General features: G+C 42.3%; 1 protein-coding gene across 1 annotated transcript in view; it reads left to right on the top strand.

The window, feature by feature from the left end:
* Positions 1-20,515, top strand: part of LOC127422913 (SUN domain-containing protein 1-like) — a 137,625-nt gene that overhangs the window by 109,884 nt on the left and 7,226 nt on the right. The window contains exons 11-13 of the mRNA XM_051666760.1: positions 11,075-11,222; positions 11,615-11,872; positions 12,279-12,363. Coding sequence (XP_051522720.1) covers positions 11,075-11,222; positions 11,615-11,872; positions 12,279-12,363 — 491 coding nt within the window. The remainder of the gene's footprint in view (positions 1-11,074; positions 11,223-11,614; positions 11,873-12,278; positions 12,364-20,515) is intronic.

The raw sequence follows: 20,515 nt of genomic DNA, 5'->3' as shown, positions 1-20,515 counted from the left end.
ATTCAACTACCTGCTACAGTCTCTCCCTATAGATGTCCCCCTCTCTTATTTCAAACAATTTGATAGCATAGCGAAGTCCTTCATTTGTAATGGTAAACATTCCAGGCTGCATTTCAGTAAGTTGCATAGGCCAATTGACAAAAGTGGGCTAGACCTTTTGTTTTATTATTATACATATTTGGCTCATTGGTCGCTTCCACCTGAGAGAGCCCCTCCCTGATTTTGTATTGAACAGGAAGTTCTTGCCCTTATTTCGCCATTGCAAAGCCTTTCTATCAAACTATTAGGAGAAGTTAAGTTACACCCCGTTATCTCGCATTTGAACTCGGTATGGACAAAAGTGTCCAGAGTGTTTAATTCGGACATTTATTTAAATGTTGCCTCGATCATATGGCTGAACCCAAAATTATGTATTAAGTCCCCTTTCTACTGGTCAGAGTGGATTGTGAGGGAGGTTAATACACTCGGTGACCTATATGAGTGTTGAAATCCTTTGAAAATTTGGTTCATCATTTTGGGATTCCCAGATCTCAGTTCTTTAGGTATTTACAGCCACGCCATCTGTTCTGTACTATTTTTGGGAGTAACATACAACCCCCTAAAGCGGCAGATACTCTGGGAGTGGTGATTATTGCTTTTGGAAAAGGTCATGAGGCATCAGTGTATTGCTCCCTGTGAATTCAGGGTCTGGGGGACGGAGCTTTAACTTCTATCAAGAGATTATGGGAGAAAAATTTAAACTTAGTATTGGAGGAGGGAGTGTGGGCTAGGATTCTAAAAAATGTCAAGTCTGCATCCCATGTTTTTTGGTGGCGTGTTAAGATCCAAGAATTTTGGTTGAAGGTTCAGAGTTTTTTGTGTGACATATTGGGCACTCAAATTTAATTTTGCCCCAGACTCTTTTTTTGGCAATGGGGCGGTCATCAATATAGGGCATAAACGCATAAAAAATTGGGTCCTAACCAGTGTTATGATTGGCAGACAAATTGTTTTAAGGGGATGGAAGTCGGCTGGAGCACCCTCATTTCAAGAGTGGTGCACGGAGATGGGGAGGGTGGTGACTTTCGAGGAAGTGTCATGTAGAAGGCTGGGGAACTGGGATTCATTTGATGGGAAATGGGGCAGCTATTTGGCATTCTTGGAAGGCTCTCTGGGAGGGGCTGTGGAGAGAGAAGCATAGTTTTAAATGTGTGTGGTTAATAGTGTGTGTGTGCGTGTGTGTGACCACAGGGATGTTTTTGAGGGTCAGGGTGGGGTTGGGGATTGAGAGGGGTAATAGTGGTGGTTAAATGTTGATTCTGTGAATGTGTTTTGCTTTTATTTGTTAATTGTATGAATCAATAAAAAATGTTAATCAGAAAAAAGAACTGTCTCACCTCCTTTTTGGTCTTAGGACTCGGGCAGGTCACAATCGCTGCGGTTTTATCAATTTGGGGTCGCACCTGCCCATGCCCCAAATGAACAATTTGATTACAATTGAATCAAGCGCTTGAAGAGTACTAGCGCCATACAAGCTGACATCTCTTTTTGATATTTTATTTATTCACTTGTTTTAATCAAAATATTCATTTAATATAAGTTAAACACAGTTATCGAAGTCATTTATTGAGTAAAGAGCTGTGGATGCAGTTCATAAAGAGAGATTTTGAACAGATTTTGGTTTTGAGACCTACTGTTCTTTAGGATTGAGGCCTACATTTTGAGGCCTTCTCCTCTTTGGGTAACAAGATGCCACCCAAAGTACAGAAATATCCAGAGGAAGAGCTGGTGACAATGTCTACTGTTCAATCCATGATGGAACAACAGAAGGACTTTTATAGGAAGCTGCTGGAGCAGCAAAGTAAGAACTTTAAATCCTGTGTTATCTCAGAAGGTGTGCATAGGAGAGTGGATAATGCACTTAAAGAGACACAGGAACTCAAGACTAGTCTAGAAGTTTGCTCATGGAAAACTGGAGAGCCAGGACAAAGTGCTATGTGAGAGTGGAAAAAAACTGAAACAACTGGAGAAGAACCTGACAAAATCTGTTGAGACCCTTGATGGGATTGAAAAAAAGTTTGACTATTTGGAAAATCAAACATGTAGGAGCAATATTATTGATGGTGTTCCTGGGGAAAAAGGGGAAAACTGGGAAATGTCAGAAATGAAAGTACAAGAAATACTAGGAAATAAATTGGGCCTGAATGTGAAGGATATTGAAATAGAATGGGAAGTTTGATGATGGTAGGCCGAGACGGATCGTAATAAAACTCCTGCGCTACAAGGACAAGCAGATGATTCAATCATAGGCTAAGAAACTTAAAGGAACACTGATTTACATCAATGAAGATTACTCTGACCTTATTAGGAAGAAAAGGAAGGAGTTAATGCCAGACCTGCATGCAGCCTGGGAGAGGGGTGATTCTGCAGTGTTGAGGTATGACAAGCTGATCATCAAACCCAGAAAAAGTTCCTGACTATAAATGTCTGACTTTACGACCAAGGATGCTTTTTATCCCTAATAATGACATTGAGCCCTTTAAAGCTCCCAAATAAAGGCTTGGTAATTGCACATGTGAACATCTGTAGCATTAGGAACAAAATACATGACTTGAATAATTTGGTGCTTGCAAATTCCATTCATATATTGGCGGTATCTGAGACTAATTTAGATCCATCTGTTCAGAACTCTGAGTTATTGGTTAATGGTTTCTCCCTCTTTAGGAGAAATATACATGGTGGTGGGGTAGCAATTTTTGTACAAAGCCATCTTCCTGTTAAACTACGTTCTGATCTTATGATTATTGGTGTAGAAGCGTTGTGGGTTCAGGTACATCTACTCCACTTGAAACCAATAGTGTCTGAGGTGAACAGTGAAATATATTTGCTTGGAGATATGAATATAGATTGGTTAGCCAGTAATTGCCCATGGAAGAAAAAAATATTATCATTAATTAATGCTTGTAATTTATCCCAAATTGTTTCCCTGCCAACAAGAGTTTTCACTAATCAAGCAGGCTGTACTTCCTCTACATGTATTGATCACATATATACTAATGTCCCTGAGCTATGTTCAAATACAGTCTCTGTGCCAGTAGGTTTTAGTGACCACAATATGGTTGCTTTCAGTAGAAAGGCTAAAATTCCTAAAGCAAGAGCTAAAGTTGAATACAGACGGTCATACAAAAGACTTGTTAAAGATCACTTTGTGGAAGATGTCAGAAATATTGATTGGAAATGTGTGTACAGTGCTGATGAACCAGAGGTTTCCTTAACTGCTTTTATGACTATATTTATGGAAATTGTAAATAGACATGCACCAATGAAAAAGTTCACAGCTAAAACTAAAACAGCCCAATGGATTGATGCACCTTTAAAGAATTTAATGAAACAGAGGGAGAAAGCTAAACTGGTAGTAGTGAAATCATGTTTAGTTCAGGATAGATTAAAGTACTGTAAACTAAGAAATCAAGTGACTAAATTAAACAAAATGAAGAAGAAAGAATATTACAGGCAAAGAATTGAAAGTTATAAATATGATGGTAAAAAACTCAGGAATACCTTTAATGAAATCATGGGAAGGAAGAAAAATGCATGTGCTTCTTTTGTTGAATCAGATGGTATGTTTTTAACTAAGCCCCAAGATATAGCTAACTATTTTAATAACTTTATCAATAAGGCAGCACCTAGGTGGTTCTGTTTCTAACCCTTGTGAAATGATAAGTTATGAAATAATGTATGGTAAAAATTTTATGTTTCAGTTCAATTGTGTAGAGGCTAGAGATGGAAGATTCTTCCTGAATATGGCAGTTCAGGCACAGACAATCTTGATAGTAAGGTGCAAAACATTGCTGCTGATTACATTTCGGGTACTTTAAGTCACATATCGAATAAATGTTTGCTATGTGGGTTGTATCCTAGACTGTGGAAGGAGGGAAAAATCATTCCATTGCTTAAGGGTAACAAGTTACCTTTTAGTGGGCCTAATAGTAGACCAATAAGTATTCTTCCTGTGCTGAGCAAGGTTATGGAGAAGATTGTTTATGGTCAGATACAAGACTATTTTAACAATAACAGCTTGACTACTAAATATCAACATGCATACAGAAAGAGTTACTCTACTTGCACAGCACTTATACAAATGACTGATAATTGGTTGAGGGAGATTGATGACTCAAAAATAGTGGGAGCAGTTATGTTAGACTTCAGTGCCGCATTTGATGTCATTGATCATGATATTTTAATTGATAAGCTTAAATGTTATGGTTTTTGCCCATCTGTGATTACTTTTATGAAGAATTATCTTTCCTCTAGAGCACAAAAGTTTTTTTTATAATGGTAGTCTATCAAATTGTAGTAGTTTAGCATGTGGTATACCTCAAAGTTGTCTGGGACCACTCCTGTTTTAAATTTTTATTAATGACTTGCCCTCAGTTGTGAAAAATGCAGGTATAACAATGTATGCTGATGATTCCACCGTAAATTATGCAGCACGTACAGGCCATGCATCCAAATAAAATTTTGCAAAATTACAAGTTGCTCAAAATAGGGCTGCCAGACGACTTCTGGGCTGCTCTATTAGAACTAGCACCGGAAAATTGCACTCCACTCTTTCATGGCTAACTATTGAGCAAAAGATTTATTTTAGTATGGCCTCATTTCTCAGTTGCATCATTAATTCACAGATGCCAACATTTTTATTCAAACAAATAGTTTATTGCAAGGACACACATAATCACAACACCAGATTTGCTGGTAATGGTCACATTGTGGTACCCAGCTTAAAGACTCACTCTCTGAAGAAAACTGTCATTTATAGAGCCATAACAAACTGGAATAATTTTCCTCTTGATATCTGTTTAATAAAAAAGAAATCATCCTTCAAAAAGAATATGCAGAGATATTTATTGGTATGCAGATGTAAGACTGAACAGTAGGAGGTATATTGTAATTGGACAAGTTTCTCAATATTGTGTTCTGGTTATATGAATTTTCATTTTTTGTATATTTTTTATTTTATTTTTTTAATTAGTATTCCACCTAATTGTATGTTCAGGGGTGATAGGCTTTGAAATGTACCGTATATGAATGCTTTAAATTGTATATATGCTTTTCTATAAATGTAGTACAGTATGGTAATGTAATTTAATGGATATGTGATTAAGTGTATGTAATGTTATGTGAAGTATGTCATGTTTGGACCCCAGGAAGATTAGCTGACTGCCATGGCATCCGCTAATGAGAATCCTTAAAAAACAATAAACAAAAAAAAAAAAAACAGATACTGTACCTCCACCCGTCCAATTGCACACCTCTTAGCGTTTGCCGTGAGTTTCGCTTGTCGCAGCAACCTCAGAATGGCCCCAGATGCTGCATGTGCCGCTGCCAGTCATTACTGTAAATAATGATATCATCCAAATAAGCAGTGGCATTCGCAGCGTGCGGTCTGAGGACTCAGTCCATAAGACACTGAAACGTAGCCGGAGCCCCAAATAAACCAAATGGAAGAGTCACAAATTGGTGTAATCCAAACGGTGTGGAGAAGGCTGTTTTCTCACGGGACATCGGCGTTAAGGGGTTCTGCCAATAACCCTTAAGTCCAGTGTCGAGTAAAAGCGAGCCGTGCCCAACCGATCAAGAAGTTAATCAGTATGAGGCACTGGATACGCTTAAAATTTCGACACCGCGTTGACTTTTCTATAATCCATACAGAACCGGGCTGGCCCCATCACTGTGGGATTCTTCTGTTACCCCCATATCGAGCATGGCCTTTAATTCTTCCCGTAATACCTATTTCTTGTGTTGGGTTAAGTGGTAGGGCTGGCTACATACCATTACCCGGGGGTTGTCTCTGTGGTGTTCTATGAGGTTAGTGCAGCCGGAGAGAGGTGAGAACACATCAGAGAAACTTTTTTGCAATTTGGCAACCTCCGTACGTTGTGACGGCGAGAGGTGGTCTCCACACGGGACCAGAGTGAACTGATTGACTTTTAGGCTCACCTCTGGACCAAAATCCCCCCTCTCCGGAACTACCGTTGCCAAGGAACTGGGAACCGCCTCTCTCCATGGTTTTAGGAGGTTGAGGTGGTCAATTTGATGAGCCCCGCCCCTATCCATACGCACTACCTCATAGTCGACTTCCCCAACTCACATGTGATCTCAAAGGGCCCTTGCCACTTCGAGTAATTTCAAGCTCGATGTGAGCAGCAATACAACTACTTTTATCTTCCTGTGCAAACTCCTGTAGCCGAGCTCCCCTGTTATACAGCCGGGACTCTTCATATCATATTTTTTAAGGTTTTATTTAATTGTTCGACCAAGACGTCCGTTTGTGGATGGTACGCACTTGTCTGAATCGATTTAATACCTAATAATTTGTACAGCTCGCATTGTGTACGTGACATGAAAGTAGTGGCCTAATCAGTGATGATTTCTTTCGGAATCCTCACTCGGGAGATTATTCAAAAGAGTGCTTCCACAACACTACATGCTGAGATGTTGTGAAGAGGCACTGCTTCCGGTTATTGTGTTGCATAGTCCACCAGAACCAACCTAAAGCGATGCCCATGTGCTGACCGTTCTATTGGCCCCACGAGGTCCATGCTAACTGTGTCAAAGGGAACCTCGATCAATGGAAGAGGGCGCAATGGTGCTTTTGGAGAATCTGGCGGATTCACCAGCTGACATTCAGCCAATAGAAATGGGCCATGAGACGGCTTGGTGTTTTCACCCGTCTCAAGTGACCATAATCACCATTAGACTATGATGAGCTGCCTGGAACAACATTTCCCAGTGGCTCCTTGGTACTTACAACTGGGTTGCATCTTTTGTCTGAGTGTCACTCAATACAACTTATCGTTTATAATTGAGATGTGAGTGCAATGCGTGGCTGAAGGTGTTGACCATCAATTACTTGGTCAAACGTGTGCTTAAGTGTCTCATCTTACATCTGCTCCAGAGGAAAATCTCCAGCGGGAATTCCCCTAAGGGCTGGGGAAGCCGAGGCTCCCCCCCTCCCTTACGTCATCATGACGCGGAGCTGACATAGATGGCCCTGGCTCCACCTCCCCTGTCAGCGCATTGCACACCCCACACCGTCTCACTGTATTACAGGACCCATCCACACACAACCCTTGTAACAATTCGGGAGAAGCCGGCCAATTAGTACCCAAAATTAGTGGATGGGTGAGGCAGGAAAAAGCCTCAATGTTATGCTTTTGACCCCGAAATAGAAAAGTGATGGTCACGGCAGGATAATCGTAAATATCCCCATGCACACACCTCACCTTCACCCAGTTATTTGTATTCAGTGCCCCATTTTGAACCAAGCATTGATGAATAGAGGTTTGGTTACAACCTGAATCCACCAAGGCTTGGTATGTACCCCCCCAATACTCACGGGTATTTGGGATGTCCCAGCTCGATCGGGGGTGGCCCGTGGAGTGTCGGGGACCCAGATCAACCTCACCACCTCCATCACCGGGCACTGTTCACGGACATGACCCGGCTCCCCACATCTCCAACAGACCAGCCCGAACCTCATGCCCACACCGGTGGGAGCAGCTTCCCCCACCTGAGAGGAAGAATGGGTAGAGCCAGGGGAGAGAGAGCAAGGAGGGTTAATACAACCCCGAGGCCGGGATCACAGAGAGAGAGTGAGAACAGGGCGCACCGGCCCCCGGGTACGCCGTTAAATGGTCCTCTGCCAACTGTACTGCTTCATCCAGCGACGCCGGGCGGTGGCACTGGACACATTCCGCTGATCCTTACGGTAGTCGGGAGATGAATTGCTCCAGCACCATGAGATCGATGACATGCCCGACTTCGCTGGGCTCCTTAGCCAGCACCCACTGCCGGCAGGTGTCACGGAGCTGTTGAGTGAAGGCAAACAGGTGGCTGACTTCGCTCAGCATCAAGGATCGGAACTGCTGGTGGTGCTCCTCTGGACTGCAGCCGACCTGCTACAGAATGGCTTTCTTCAGCTCGGGGTACCTCAGGAGGTTGTCGACCAGGAGCTGTTGGGCCTCCCCATTCAGCAGCGGTAAGAGGTGGACTGCCCATTGTGCCCGCAGCCAATGCACTCGAAGAGCTCCAGAAAGGCCTCCAGATCATCTTGCACCCCCATCTTCACGAACAACACATGGAGGTTTGCTGCTGTCGGGGTCGCAGCATGCTCCCCCTCCTGAGGCACCAAGCTCTGCAACTCCCATCGGTCCTCCTCTTGACCTCGAAGGAGCGCCTCAGCGCTGTTGCTGCTCCGCCCGCAGATCCATGAGGGCCTGGTGGATGCTGGCAAAGGGATCGGAAGACTTCCTCTGGTGGTGAAGATTACTCCATAGCAGTGTACCTTCCTCCTTTTTCCTGGGTTTCGGCACCAGTGTAACAAAGTTCTTCATTTTCGCAACAAGGGAGGAAGCGGGAGATGGCGAGATCCAACTCAAAAGGGCTTTATTTCCCACAAATTCACAGTCTCTCTCTCTCTCTCTCTCTCTCTCTCTCTCTATATATATATATATATATATATATATATATATATATATTCCACTTTTCAGTGGGCACACTCAAATTAATGCTTTTCAGCAATACAAAGCACACTCTGGAACACTCCGTGCAGCTCGCTTGCTCTCACTCCTCTCTGTGGACTGGGCCGTCTTTTATCTCCCCCGAATCTCACTGTGCACACTGAAACCGTAATTAGTAGGTGGATGTCCTTACCGCTTTCTCTCTCCCCAGACAGGCGCTCGACCACGGCCTCACCTCCACAAGCACTTAGTTGAGAAGAGCCTTCCGACTCGCGATTCACCACCGTTCTTTTAAATCCAGCGTTTTGAACGTGATGTTGCCTCAGCTCCTGAGGGATTATGGGATCGTCAAGTGTCCAGTCAATCCGCACTTCAGAATTTCACCGGAAATAGTAGTGCTGTGTCCGAATAGCCATACTTCCCTACTATATAGTATGCCAAAACAGTATGCCAATGGAGCAGTATATCCGAATCCACAGTATTCATGAAGCACCCGGATGAACTACTATTTCTGGTGAGAATCTGAAGTGCGGATTGATTGGACATTTTACGATCCATAATCCCTCAGCGATGTCACGTTCAAAACGCTGGATTTAAATGAATGGCGGTGAATCACGAGCCAGTGTAAGTGCTATTTATACCAAGATAATTGTTCCCTGTGCTTAAATGGTGCTTGTTTAACAAAACAAGAGTGTATAGTTTTTTCGCGGTTGTTGTTGTTCTTACATCATATATTCGGGTCACGAGACAATGCCATGTACACGGATGAAGTATGTCTGAAATATATTCATACTACTTGCATGCATACCTAAAAGAACATACTGTTTTGCTGGCAGATATGTGTGTCCTTCATCAAATACAGTACATACTGTGACAGTACACGGTTTCAGATGCAGCATAGGTCATCCGGGTACTTCTCGCTTACTGCTTCATGAATACTGTGGATTCGGACATACTCCATTGGCATACCTTTTTTGGCATACTGTATAGTATGGAAGTATGGATATTTGGTTGCAGCATTCAGTTGAAGTCAGATGTTTACATACACTTAGGTTGAAGTCATTAAAACTAATTTTTAACCACTCCACAGATTTAATATTAGTAAACTATAGTTTTGGCAAGTCCTTAAGGACATCTACTTCGTGCATGACATGAGTAATTTTCCTACAATTGTTTACAGACAGATTGTTTAACTTTTAATTGACTGTATCACAGTTCAAGTGGGTCTGAAGTTTACATACACTAAGTTAACTGTGCCTTTTAAGCAGCTTGGAAAAAAGCCTTTAGGCAAATAGCCAATTAGCTTCTGATAGGAGGTGTACTGAATTAGAGGTGTACCTGTGGATGTATTTTAAGGCCTACCTTCAAACTCAGTGCCTCTTTGCTTGACATCATGGGAGAATCAGCCAAAACCAAAGAAAACAAATTGTAGACATCCACAAGTCTGGTTCATTCTTGGGAGCAATTTCCAAACACCTGAAGGTACCACGTTCATCTGTACAAACAATAGTACGTAAGTATAAACACCATGGGACCACGCAGCCATCACACTGCTCAGGAAGGAGACGCATTCTGTCTCCTAGAGATTAACATAGTTGGGTGCAAAAAGTGCAAATCAATCCCAGAACAACAGCAAAGGACCTTGTGAAGATGCTGGAGGAAACAGGTAGACAAGTATCTGTATCCACAGTAAAACAAGTCATATATCGACATAACCTGAAAGGCTGCTCAGCAAGGAAGAAGCCACTGCTCCAAAATCACCATAAAAAAGCCAGACTACAGTTTGCAAGTGCACATGGGGACAAAGATCTTACTTTTTGGAGAAATGTCCTCTGGTCTGATGAAGCAAAAATGTTACTGTTTGGCCATAATGACCCTTGAGGCAATGATACCAAATAATAACAAAGTATATGTAAACTTCTGACCCACTCTGAATGTGATGAAATAAATAAAAGCTAAATAAATAATTCTCTTTACTATTATTCTGACATTTCACATTCTTAAAATAGCAATCCAACTTACCTAAGACAGGTAATGTTTTCTACGATTAAATGTCAGGAATTGTGAAAAACTGTGTTTAAATGTATTTGGCTAAGGTGTATGTAAAGTTCTGACTTCAACTATGTTCATTCAAATTGAATCATGCCTGCTTCTACAAATGGCCAAGGTAAAGCCGGGTTCACACATCATCTGTGAGTGGCGCATTTTTGTTTTGGCACCCATATTAACAGATTACACCGTTCCCACTGCAAGCATGAGTCGCGAGGTGACATCCCAGATGCGGCAGTGAGTGGATAGTTATGGCATTGAGCCTATTTTTGCCGCACGGTTCACGCTGTTCTCAGTGGCTCTGGGTGCAGTACAACACTAAAATAATCAGGAGACTATAGAAAAGACACGAAAGCAAATCTAAATTATTCAAACTGAACCTATAGTACACTACAATTTATATATCTGCATGCAATTAAACTCAATTTAATAACTTAAAAATAACTTGAAATAGCTTAATGACCCATTGTCATTTTTTCAATCAGTAGTTTTTGAAAACAAATCATTGCTATTTTTGTCTCCAGTGAGGAGTCGGAGGGCACCTCTACCAGTGAACTTCTGCTGGCAGAGGTGAGGAGGCTGGAGGAGGCATTGGCACACATCAGAGATGATGTGCAGGGGCTGATGGGGTGCAGAGACAGATGTGAGCAGCTGGACTCTCTCCAGAGCTCGGTAAGTGCTCTTTTTCCATCTCAGCAGGTATTATTACGGTTTAGATGGAAAAATGGTAGTTGCTCTTCTGGTGCATAGTGTCATCTTTGCTCATGGGCATTGTGGATTCAATGTGAACTACAGAATCTACAGAAAAAATACAGAGAATGAGAAAAAAGAGAATGTCACTAACCTGACAAACTTTGACAAATCCTGTGATTATTGCAGCTTCGAAAGTTGCTTGTGAACCGGCTGAGACTAGAGGCAATGATTATGAAAGCTAAATCTTTTCATGATCTTGATCATAAAAACTTTTTGCAATTACTTATGACTTATCAAAACCTTTAGAACAGAGTTTTTCACAGTTTGAGCAGTTAAGTCAGGTCGTAACTGCTGGATCTTCTCTTTTGCAGGTGTCTGAGCAGGTGGAGAAGGAAGTAAGGTCTATGTTTTATGGCAGTGACCAGGCAGCTGAGCTTCCTCAGTCTTTCTTGCAGTGGGTCTCTGATCAGTTTGTGAGCACCACAGAACTGCAGGCTTCACTCATAGTCCTGGAGCGCAGCATTCTGGGTAACCAGTCCCTTCATATAGAGGAGGGCCAGTCACCTTCTAAAGAGACAATCACGCAAACTATACGACAAGCCACTGGGGAGACGGGCCTCACTGAGGAAGTAAGCTCTGAGTACCTTTCTGTCGTAAAGAAAATGCTGATAATAATTAAACATAGTTCAGTGTGAAAATTCTAATTGGATTGGGTGTTGAAAGCTGTTTTAAGATTACTATCATTGCACACCTGTGACATTGTGTACATTCTATACTTGGGGTTAAAGAACTGTATTACTGGGACACCAATAATAAGAATAAGAATAAACTATTCTATCAAATTGCTGTTGCTGCCGTTTTATAAAAGCAATAAGCCTCTTGTGTCTGTGTGTTAGAATAATTTTACCACAGGTGTTGGACAACACTTCACATTGTGGTAAAATAACTAATGCACGGACTGAAGTGGCTTATTGCTAAAAACCCAGTATAGTTGTGCCCCCGTTAGCTTTTAATACTTCTGATTCTTTCTTACAGGATATACAGTTGATTGTGAACAATACTCTTAAACGCTTCTCTGAAGACCGCACTGGTCTGGTGGATTATGCAATGGAAGCTGGAGGTATAGTACTGACATTTGCTCTGTTGATGAAATGTGATTTAAAAATATCGTTTATTTAGCTGTAGGAATGTACAGTACAGAGATCGGGAGTGTGTGCAATTGACGTCTTTAACAGCATTGCATAAATCAACCCCTCCATTGTGGATTAATTTATTTTTGATGTATATTAAAATAGGGCTGGCCGATGGTGAATATTTATGATATATTCAACACTTTGTTCTCTTTTGTTCTTTGGAAAAAAAATATTTTTTATTTTTTTATGATTAACATTTTTATTTATTAAAACACAGGAAAACAAAACATAATTATAAATACACAAAATCAATTTTTAACACCCACTACCACCCCTCCTCCTCCCCCACCCCAAACCTCAACAAATATCCCTGTGGTCTTAGATGAACACATATAAAAGAATACAAAAACAAAAACCAAACAACTAAAAAAGGAAAAAAGAGAAAAATAATAATAATAAAAAATACATATATATACAAATATAAAATCACCCACACTGACAATTTCCCCTCTCTCTCCACTGTTCCACCCGAGAACCCTCCAAGAATGCTAAATATCCACCCCATTTTCCCACAAACAGATCCGGATTCCCCAGTCTTTTATAAGACCCCTCCTCTAAGACCGCCACTCTCCCCATCTCCGAGCACCACTCCTGAAACGGGGGTGCTCCAACCGACTTCAACCATAACACAGGTTAGGACCCAATCCTCCACATGTTTATTCTCCGCATTAATTTCTGCCCCATCTCCCAAAATACAGAGTCTGGGGCAAAATGAAACCCAAGTGCCCAAGACATCACATACAAAACTCTGAACTCTCAACCAAAACCCCTGGATCTCAACGCACCCCCAAAAAACATGGGTTATATCTCCATCCTCCGATTGGCATCGCCAGCAGGTAGGTGTGTCTTTAAGACCAAGCCTATACAGTCTAGAGGGGGTCCAGTAGAATCTATGTAAAATCTTGAACTAAAGGTAAACCCTTGCATCTCTAGATACAGACTTGACATTTTTCAGAATCTTAGTCCACACTCCATTCTCCAATACCAAATTCAAATCTTTCTCCCATAATCTCTTAATAGAAGTTAAGGCTCCGTCCCCCATACTCAATTAACAGGGAGTAGTACACTGATGCCTCATGACCTTTTCCAAAAGCCACAATCACCTCACCCAAAGCATCTGCCTCCGTAGGGGGGTGTGTGCTACTCCCAAATATAGTACAAAGCAGGTGGCGCAATTTGTAAATATCTATAAAACTGAAGTCTGAGGATCCCAAAATGTTGGACCAAGTTTTCAAATGATCTCAACACTCCACTTTCATATAGGTCACCGAGTATAGCAACCCCCCTCACAATCCACTCTGGCCAGCAGAAAGGGGACTTGCCAATACGTAATCTTGGGTTCTGCCATATACTCGAGGCAACATTTAAATAAGTGTCCAATTTAAACAATCTGGACACTTTAGTCCATACCGAGTGTAAATGTGAAATAACGGGGTGTAACTTAACTTTTCCGATTAGTTTGATAGAGATGCTTTATAGTGGCGAAATAGGGAAGAACTGCCTGTTCAATAACGAACCATGGAGGGGCTCTCTCAGGTGGAAGTGACCAATGAGCCAAATGTCTGAGACTGAACGCATAGTAATAAAACAAAATCAAATCAATCAAATCAAATCAAATCACTTTATTGTCACACAGCCATATACACAAGTGCAATGGTGTGTGAAATTCTTGGGTGCAGTTCCGATCAACATAGCAGTCGTGACAGTGATGAGACATATACCAATTTACAATAACATCAAATTAACACAACACAATTTAAACATCTGTCATACATAATTACACTCAACTTAAAACATCAAATTAACACAACACAATTTAAACATCTGTTATACATAATTACACAACTTAAAACATCAAATTAACACAACACAATTTAAACATCTGTTATACACATAATTACACTCAACAATATACAAATAATAACATACACTGTACAGTATACAATATGCTGTTTTTGTTTTTTTGTTTTATACTATATAGATACTATATAGATACACATTATTCAATAAAAATTAAAAAATTAAAATATATAAAAAAGTGTGTGTGTGTGTATATATATATATATATATATATATATATAGAATGTACAGTATTGTACTGTATTGACATTCAGGCTGTCGGTTGATAGTCAGTTGTTAAGAGAGACATAATATAATAACAGTAATATAATTTATGACAGTCCGGTGTGAGATATAAGAGTAATAAAGTGCAGGGCTGATGTATTTTGATCGTGGGAGATCAAGAGTTCAGAAGTCTGATTGCTTGGGGGAAGAAGCTGTCATGGAGTCGGCTGGTGCGGGTCCTGATGCTGCGATACCGCCTACCTGATGGTAGCAGTGAGAACAGCCCATGGCTCGGGTGGCTGGAGTCTCTGATGATCCTCCGAGCTTTTTTCACACACCGCCTTGTATATATTTCCTGGAGGGAGGGAAGCTCACCTCCGATGATGTGTTTGGCAGTTCGCACCACCCTTTGCAGTGCTTTGCGGTTGTGGGCGGTGCTATTGCCGTACCAGGTGGAGATACAGCCAGTCAGGATGCTCTCCACAGTGCAGGTGTAGAACCGTGTGAGGATGTGGCGGTTCATTCCAAACTTCCTCAGCCGTCTCAGGAAGAAGAGGCGCTGATGAGCCTTCTTCACAACGACTTCAGTGTGGACGGACCATGTGAGTTCCTCAGTGATGTGGACACCCAGGAACTTGAAGCTGCTGACTCTCTCCACTGGTGCTCCATTGATGGTGATTGGACTGTGTTCTCTGTCTTTTCTTCTGAAGTCCACCACAAGCTCCTTTGTCTTACTGACGTTGAGGGAGAGGTTGTGCTCCTGACACCAGTGTGTCAGAGTGTGCACCTCCTCTCTGTAGGCTGTTTCATCATTGTCAGTGATCAGACCTACCACCGTCGTGTCATCAGCAAACTTAATGATGGCATTGGAGTTATGTGTTGCCACACAGTCATGTGTGTACAGGGAATACAGTAGTGGGCTGAGAACACAGCCCTGCGGGGCTCCAGTGTTGAGGGTCAGTGATGAGGAGATGTTGCTGCCTATTCTAACCACCTGGCGTCTGCTTGACAGGAAGTCCAGGATCCAGCTGCACAGCGAGCTGTTTAAGCCCAGAGCCCGGAGTTTCTCATATAGCTTGGAGGGCACTATGGTGTTGAATGCTGAACTGTAGTCTACAAACAACATTCTCACATAAGTGTTCTTTTTTTCCAGGTGGGAGAGAGCAGTGTGTATTGTAGATGCAATGGCATCATCAGTGGAGCGGTTGTTGCGGTATGCAAACTGCAGCGGGTCAAGAGAGAGTGGTAATACAGAGCAGATGTAATCTCTGATTAGTCTCTCAAAACATTTGCTGATGATGGGGGTCAGAGCAACAGGACGCCAGTCATTTAAACAAGTTGTTTTTGATTGTTTTGGAACAGGCACTATGGTGGATGTTTTAAAGCATGTGGGGACTACAGACAAAGAGAGGGAAAGGTTGAAAATGTCCATAAAAACACCAGCCAGCTGGTTTGCGCACACTCTGATGACGCGGCCCGGAATGCCGTCTGGACCCGCGGCTTTGCGGATATTCACCCGTCGGAAGGATCGTGTTACATCCGCTACAGAGACGGAGAGTGAACTAACCTCTGTAGCTTCAGCCGCGAGAGCTCTCTCCGCGAGGGTGGAGTTATTTCCCTCGAAACGAGCATAAAAAGTATTTAGCTCATCCGGTAGAGCGGCAGCGGTGTTCATGGCGGAGTTTTTATTCCCTTTAAAGTCCGTGATGATGTTAATTCCCTGCCACATGCTTCTAGATTTGGTGGTGTTAAACTGTCCTTCAATCTTGCTCCTGTACTGGCGTTTTGCTGTTTTGATAGTTTTTCGGAGGGCATAACTGGCTTGTTTATGCTCCTCCGCGTTCCCGGAATTAAAAGCGGAGGTCCGCACATTAAGTGCCGCGTGAACATCGCTATTGATCCACGGCTTCTGATTCGGATAGATTCGCACAGTTCTGGTCGGAATCACTTCCTCTACACACGTTCTGATGAAACACATTACGCTATCAGCGTAAAGCTCGATGTCGTCATCAGAGGCGGACCGGAACATCTCCCAGTCCGTGCGATCAAAACAGTCTTGTAGCGTAGAGTCTGATTGGTCCGACCAGCACTGGATCGTTCTGAGTGTGGGTGCTTCCTGTTTCAATTTCTGCCTGTAAGCGGGCAGAAGCAGAATGGAAGAGTGGTCCGATTTGCCAAATGGTGGGCGGGGGAGGGATTTGTAGCCATCCCGGAACGGAGAGTAGCAATGGTCCAAAACCCGGTCCCCTCGTGTGTTGAAACTAATGTGCTGGTGATATTTTGGTGCGACTGATTTTAAACTGGCTTTATTAAAGTCCCCGGTCACAATGAACACGGCCTCAGGGTGCGCGGTTTCCTGCTCACTTATACTCCCATACAGTTCCTTGAGTGCCCGGTCTGTGTCGGCTTGTGGGGGAATGTACACAGCTGTGATAATGACCGCTGTGAATTCCCTCGGTAGCCAGAATGGTCGACACAGAAGCATAAGAAATTCCAGATCAGGAGAACAGAAAGACTTGATGGAATGTATGTTCCTCTGATCACACCAGGATTTGTTGATCATAAAACATACACCACCTCCTCTAGTTTTACCTGAGAGGTCTTTCGCTCTGTCCGCTCGGAGCATGGAGAACCCCGCGGGTTCAATGGCTGAGTCTGGAATCTCCGCAGACATCCAAGTTTCCGTAAGGCAGATAATGCAGCAGTCCCTCGTCTCTCGTTGGAAAGAGATCCGCGCTTTCAGCTCGCAGAGCTTGTTATCCAGAGACTGAACATTTGCCAGTAGAATAGTGGGTAGCGGGGGTCTATTTGCGCGGCGTCTTACTCTGATGAGAACGCCGGCTCTGTTTCCCCTTTTCCTCCTGCGTTTCCGCGGCCGTGCTGCCCAGACAAAGGGCTCCGCTTGCGTGTTTGTAAACAGCGGGTCGGCATTGAGGAATGTGAAGTCCGGTTTTCGGTGTGAGATCGCTGAACCAATGTCCAAAAGTGTTTGTCTGTCGTAGACAATAAGGCAGACAACATCCAAGACAAAAAACATAAGAATTGTAAACAAAACAAACAAACGTTGCTATGTTGTGTCGGAGCTCGCAACGCAGCAGCCATACTCGGCGCCATCTTGAGTCCACTTGTGTAGGCCTAGCCCTCCTTTGTCAATCGGCCCATATAACTTATTAAAATGCAATCTGGGACGTTTACCATTCCAAATGAAGGACTTCGCTATGCTGTCAAATTGCTTGAAATAAGAGAGGGGGACATCTACAGGGAGAGATTGTAGCAGGTAGTTAAATTTTGGAATACAATACATTTTGATAACATCAACCTTCCCAATCATAGATAAATGTAATGAAGCCCACCTGCCCACGTCGCTCGAAAATCTTTTTAATAAAGGGTCAAAATTAACACTAACTAAATCAAACAAATTTGCTGGGAATAAAATCCCCAATTACTTAATGCCCTGTTTGGGCCATTGGAAGGTGCCCGGCTGAAAAGCCATTACTGGACAGTAAGCTGTCAGATCAAAAGCTTCGGATTTAGACCAATTGACTTTATATCCTGAGAACTTCGAAAAGGAATGAATAATTCTGTGGAGGCAAGGCATAGATCTAGTAGGTTCAGAGACAAATAATAAAATATCATCTGTGTAAAGCAGAAGCTTATGTGCCACACCTCCCGCCACCACCCCTAGAAAATCATCCACCCCCCTTATCGTGGCTGCTAATGGTTCCAGGGCAAGACAAAACAATAAAGGGGAAAGAGGGCAGCCCTGCCAAGTGCCCCTATTCAGAGTAAAATAATCTGCAATTAATCCATTTGTTTGTACCGCTGCTACAGGGTGTCTATAAAGTAACTTAATCCAACCAATAAATGTACTCCCGAACCCATACATTTCCAAAATCTTAAAAAGATAATCCCATTCTACCATATCAAACACCTTTTCGGCGTCAAGTGAGATGGCAGCGACCGGAGATTGATCATTCGCTACTGACCACGTGATATTGATGAAACGCCTAATGTTATCAGAAGAGCTATGGCCCCAAATAAATCCCACCTGATCTGTATGTATAAGAGATGTCATAACCTTACTTAATCGGTTAGCCAAAATTTTGGACAATATTTTTACATCTAGTTGGATCAGGGAGATTGGACGGTAACTTTTACACTCGCTTGGATCTTTGTCCTTTTTAAGAATCAGACTGATCCGGGCTTGTGTCATGGTTGGAGGAAGCTTTCCCTTTAATGATTCAGTATAAACTTCTAACAAAAGTGGAGCCAGTTCTGTAGCATAGGATCTAAAAAATTCTGCAGCAAAACCATCTGGCCCCGGAGCCTTGCCAGTAGGTAGGGACTTAATTACCTCGTCAAGCTCCTCCAAGGTTGTCTCAGAATCAAGAGCGTTTTTTTTTTTTTTGCTCAATCGTCAGTTTAGGAAGATCTAATGGTTCCATAAAGTTTCTAATATCTTCATCAGTAGACGAAGACGTGGAACTATAAAGATCAGGATGGAATTCTTTAAAAGCATTATTAATGTCAATGGCTGAGGTAAAAATTTCACCACCAGCAGATTTCACTGAGGTAATAATAGAAAGAGACTCACTCTGCTTTATATATCTAGCCAAAAGCTTCCCTGCTTTGTCCCCTGACTCAAAGTATGCCTGTCTTGCCCTGAATAACCAAAACTCCACTTTCCTTCCAACTCTTGTGCTTTGGATTTTTTGGTGAATGAGGCATACTGTATGATCCGACCCCTAAGAACCGCCTTAAGTGCCTCTGAAGCCACGCCCACAGAGGATACTGAGGACCAGTTGGTCTCCATATAAACATTGATTTCAGACTTTAACATTTGTTGGAAATCAGGGTTTTGCACAAGTGACACATTAAGGTGCCAACTATAGGATTTCTTTTTCTCTGTATATGGCAACACCTCTAAACTCACCAAGGCATGATCTGAGACTAAGATATTTCCAATTGAGCAATCAACAACAGATGAAATGAGGGATTTGGATATAAAAAAAAATCTATTCTAGAATAAATCTTATGGACTGATGAAAAAAATGCATAGTCCCTACCAGATGGGTTCAAAAGTCTCCAAATATCTGTAAGACCAAGATTTTTACACATCCTTTGAAGCTTAAATGTTGCTCTAGGGGATTTACACACTTTTGCTTCACTATGATCAAGGACTGAGTCCATCAAAAGATTAAAGTCTCCTCCCAATATTATATCATAAGGAGTGCCAGCGGTTTGCAACATCCCTTCAAGATCTATAAAAAAGCCCTGTTCATCAGCGTTATGATGCGTCCTTCTTTTTATGGGGTGTCCCAACCCATTTATATTCCATGTGGAGACAGATAGTACACTCATATTAACATTTGACATTTTGATATAGTAGAAAAATAAATTGTCAAAAACAAAATTATACAGACCACATTCCCCATTAGTGAAACAATCAAACCCCGAACTTCCCCCCGAACAAAACAAACAGAAAAAAGAAAAAAAAAACGTGCGCATTAACCCCGTGCACGAAAGCGCCAACCGGCGACAATCCCTCTAAACTCAAAAGGTCCATGAACGCCCACGAGAGCCCACGATAACTTTGCCATCGGATTGCTCAATTTTGCCTCACAAATACATAACAGAAAATACTTTGTAAAATAAACCCCAGCAAATAGGAAGAATGAACACAAAGGATGTGTAGATTCATTTACAGAACAGTCTCAAAGGTATGGTCTTCCACAAAACAAATTCCAGTTGATATAAAACCGTTCAGATTCCTCGGACAGACAAACGAATGTTCAGTGAGCCAGCTGTTATGAGTTCAACGGATGACGTAATCATTCCAATATCCCGTAAAAATACTCAAAACAAACTTCAGCCAGCAGGAGGAATAAGCATGAAGAACGAACAGATTAATCCACAGCTGTTCCAAAGGAGTGTTATTCAATAGAACAAGCTCCAGCCGCTAGGTGGAGCCAACACAAAAATAAACAAAACCGGCATCCCGGTTCCCCGGATGGT

Source organism: Myxocyprinus asiaticus, chromosome 32 (assembly GCF_019703515.2).
Source record: "Myxocyprinus asiaticus isolate MX2 ecotype Aquarium Trade chromosome 32, UBuf_Myxa_2, whole genome shotgun sequence".
Lineage (NCBI taxonomy): Eukaryota > Metazoa > Chordata > Actinopteri > Cypriniformes > Catostomidae > Myxocyprinus > Myxocyprinus asiaticus.
This window is presented reverse-complemented; position numbering and strand designations above follow the sequence as displayed.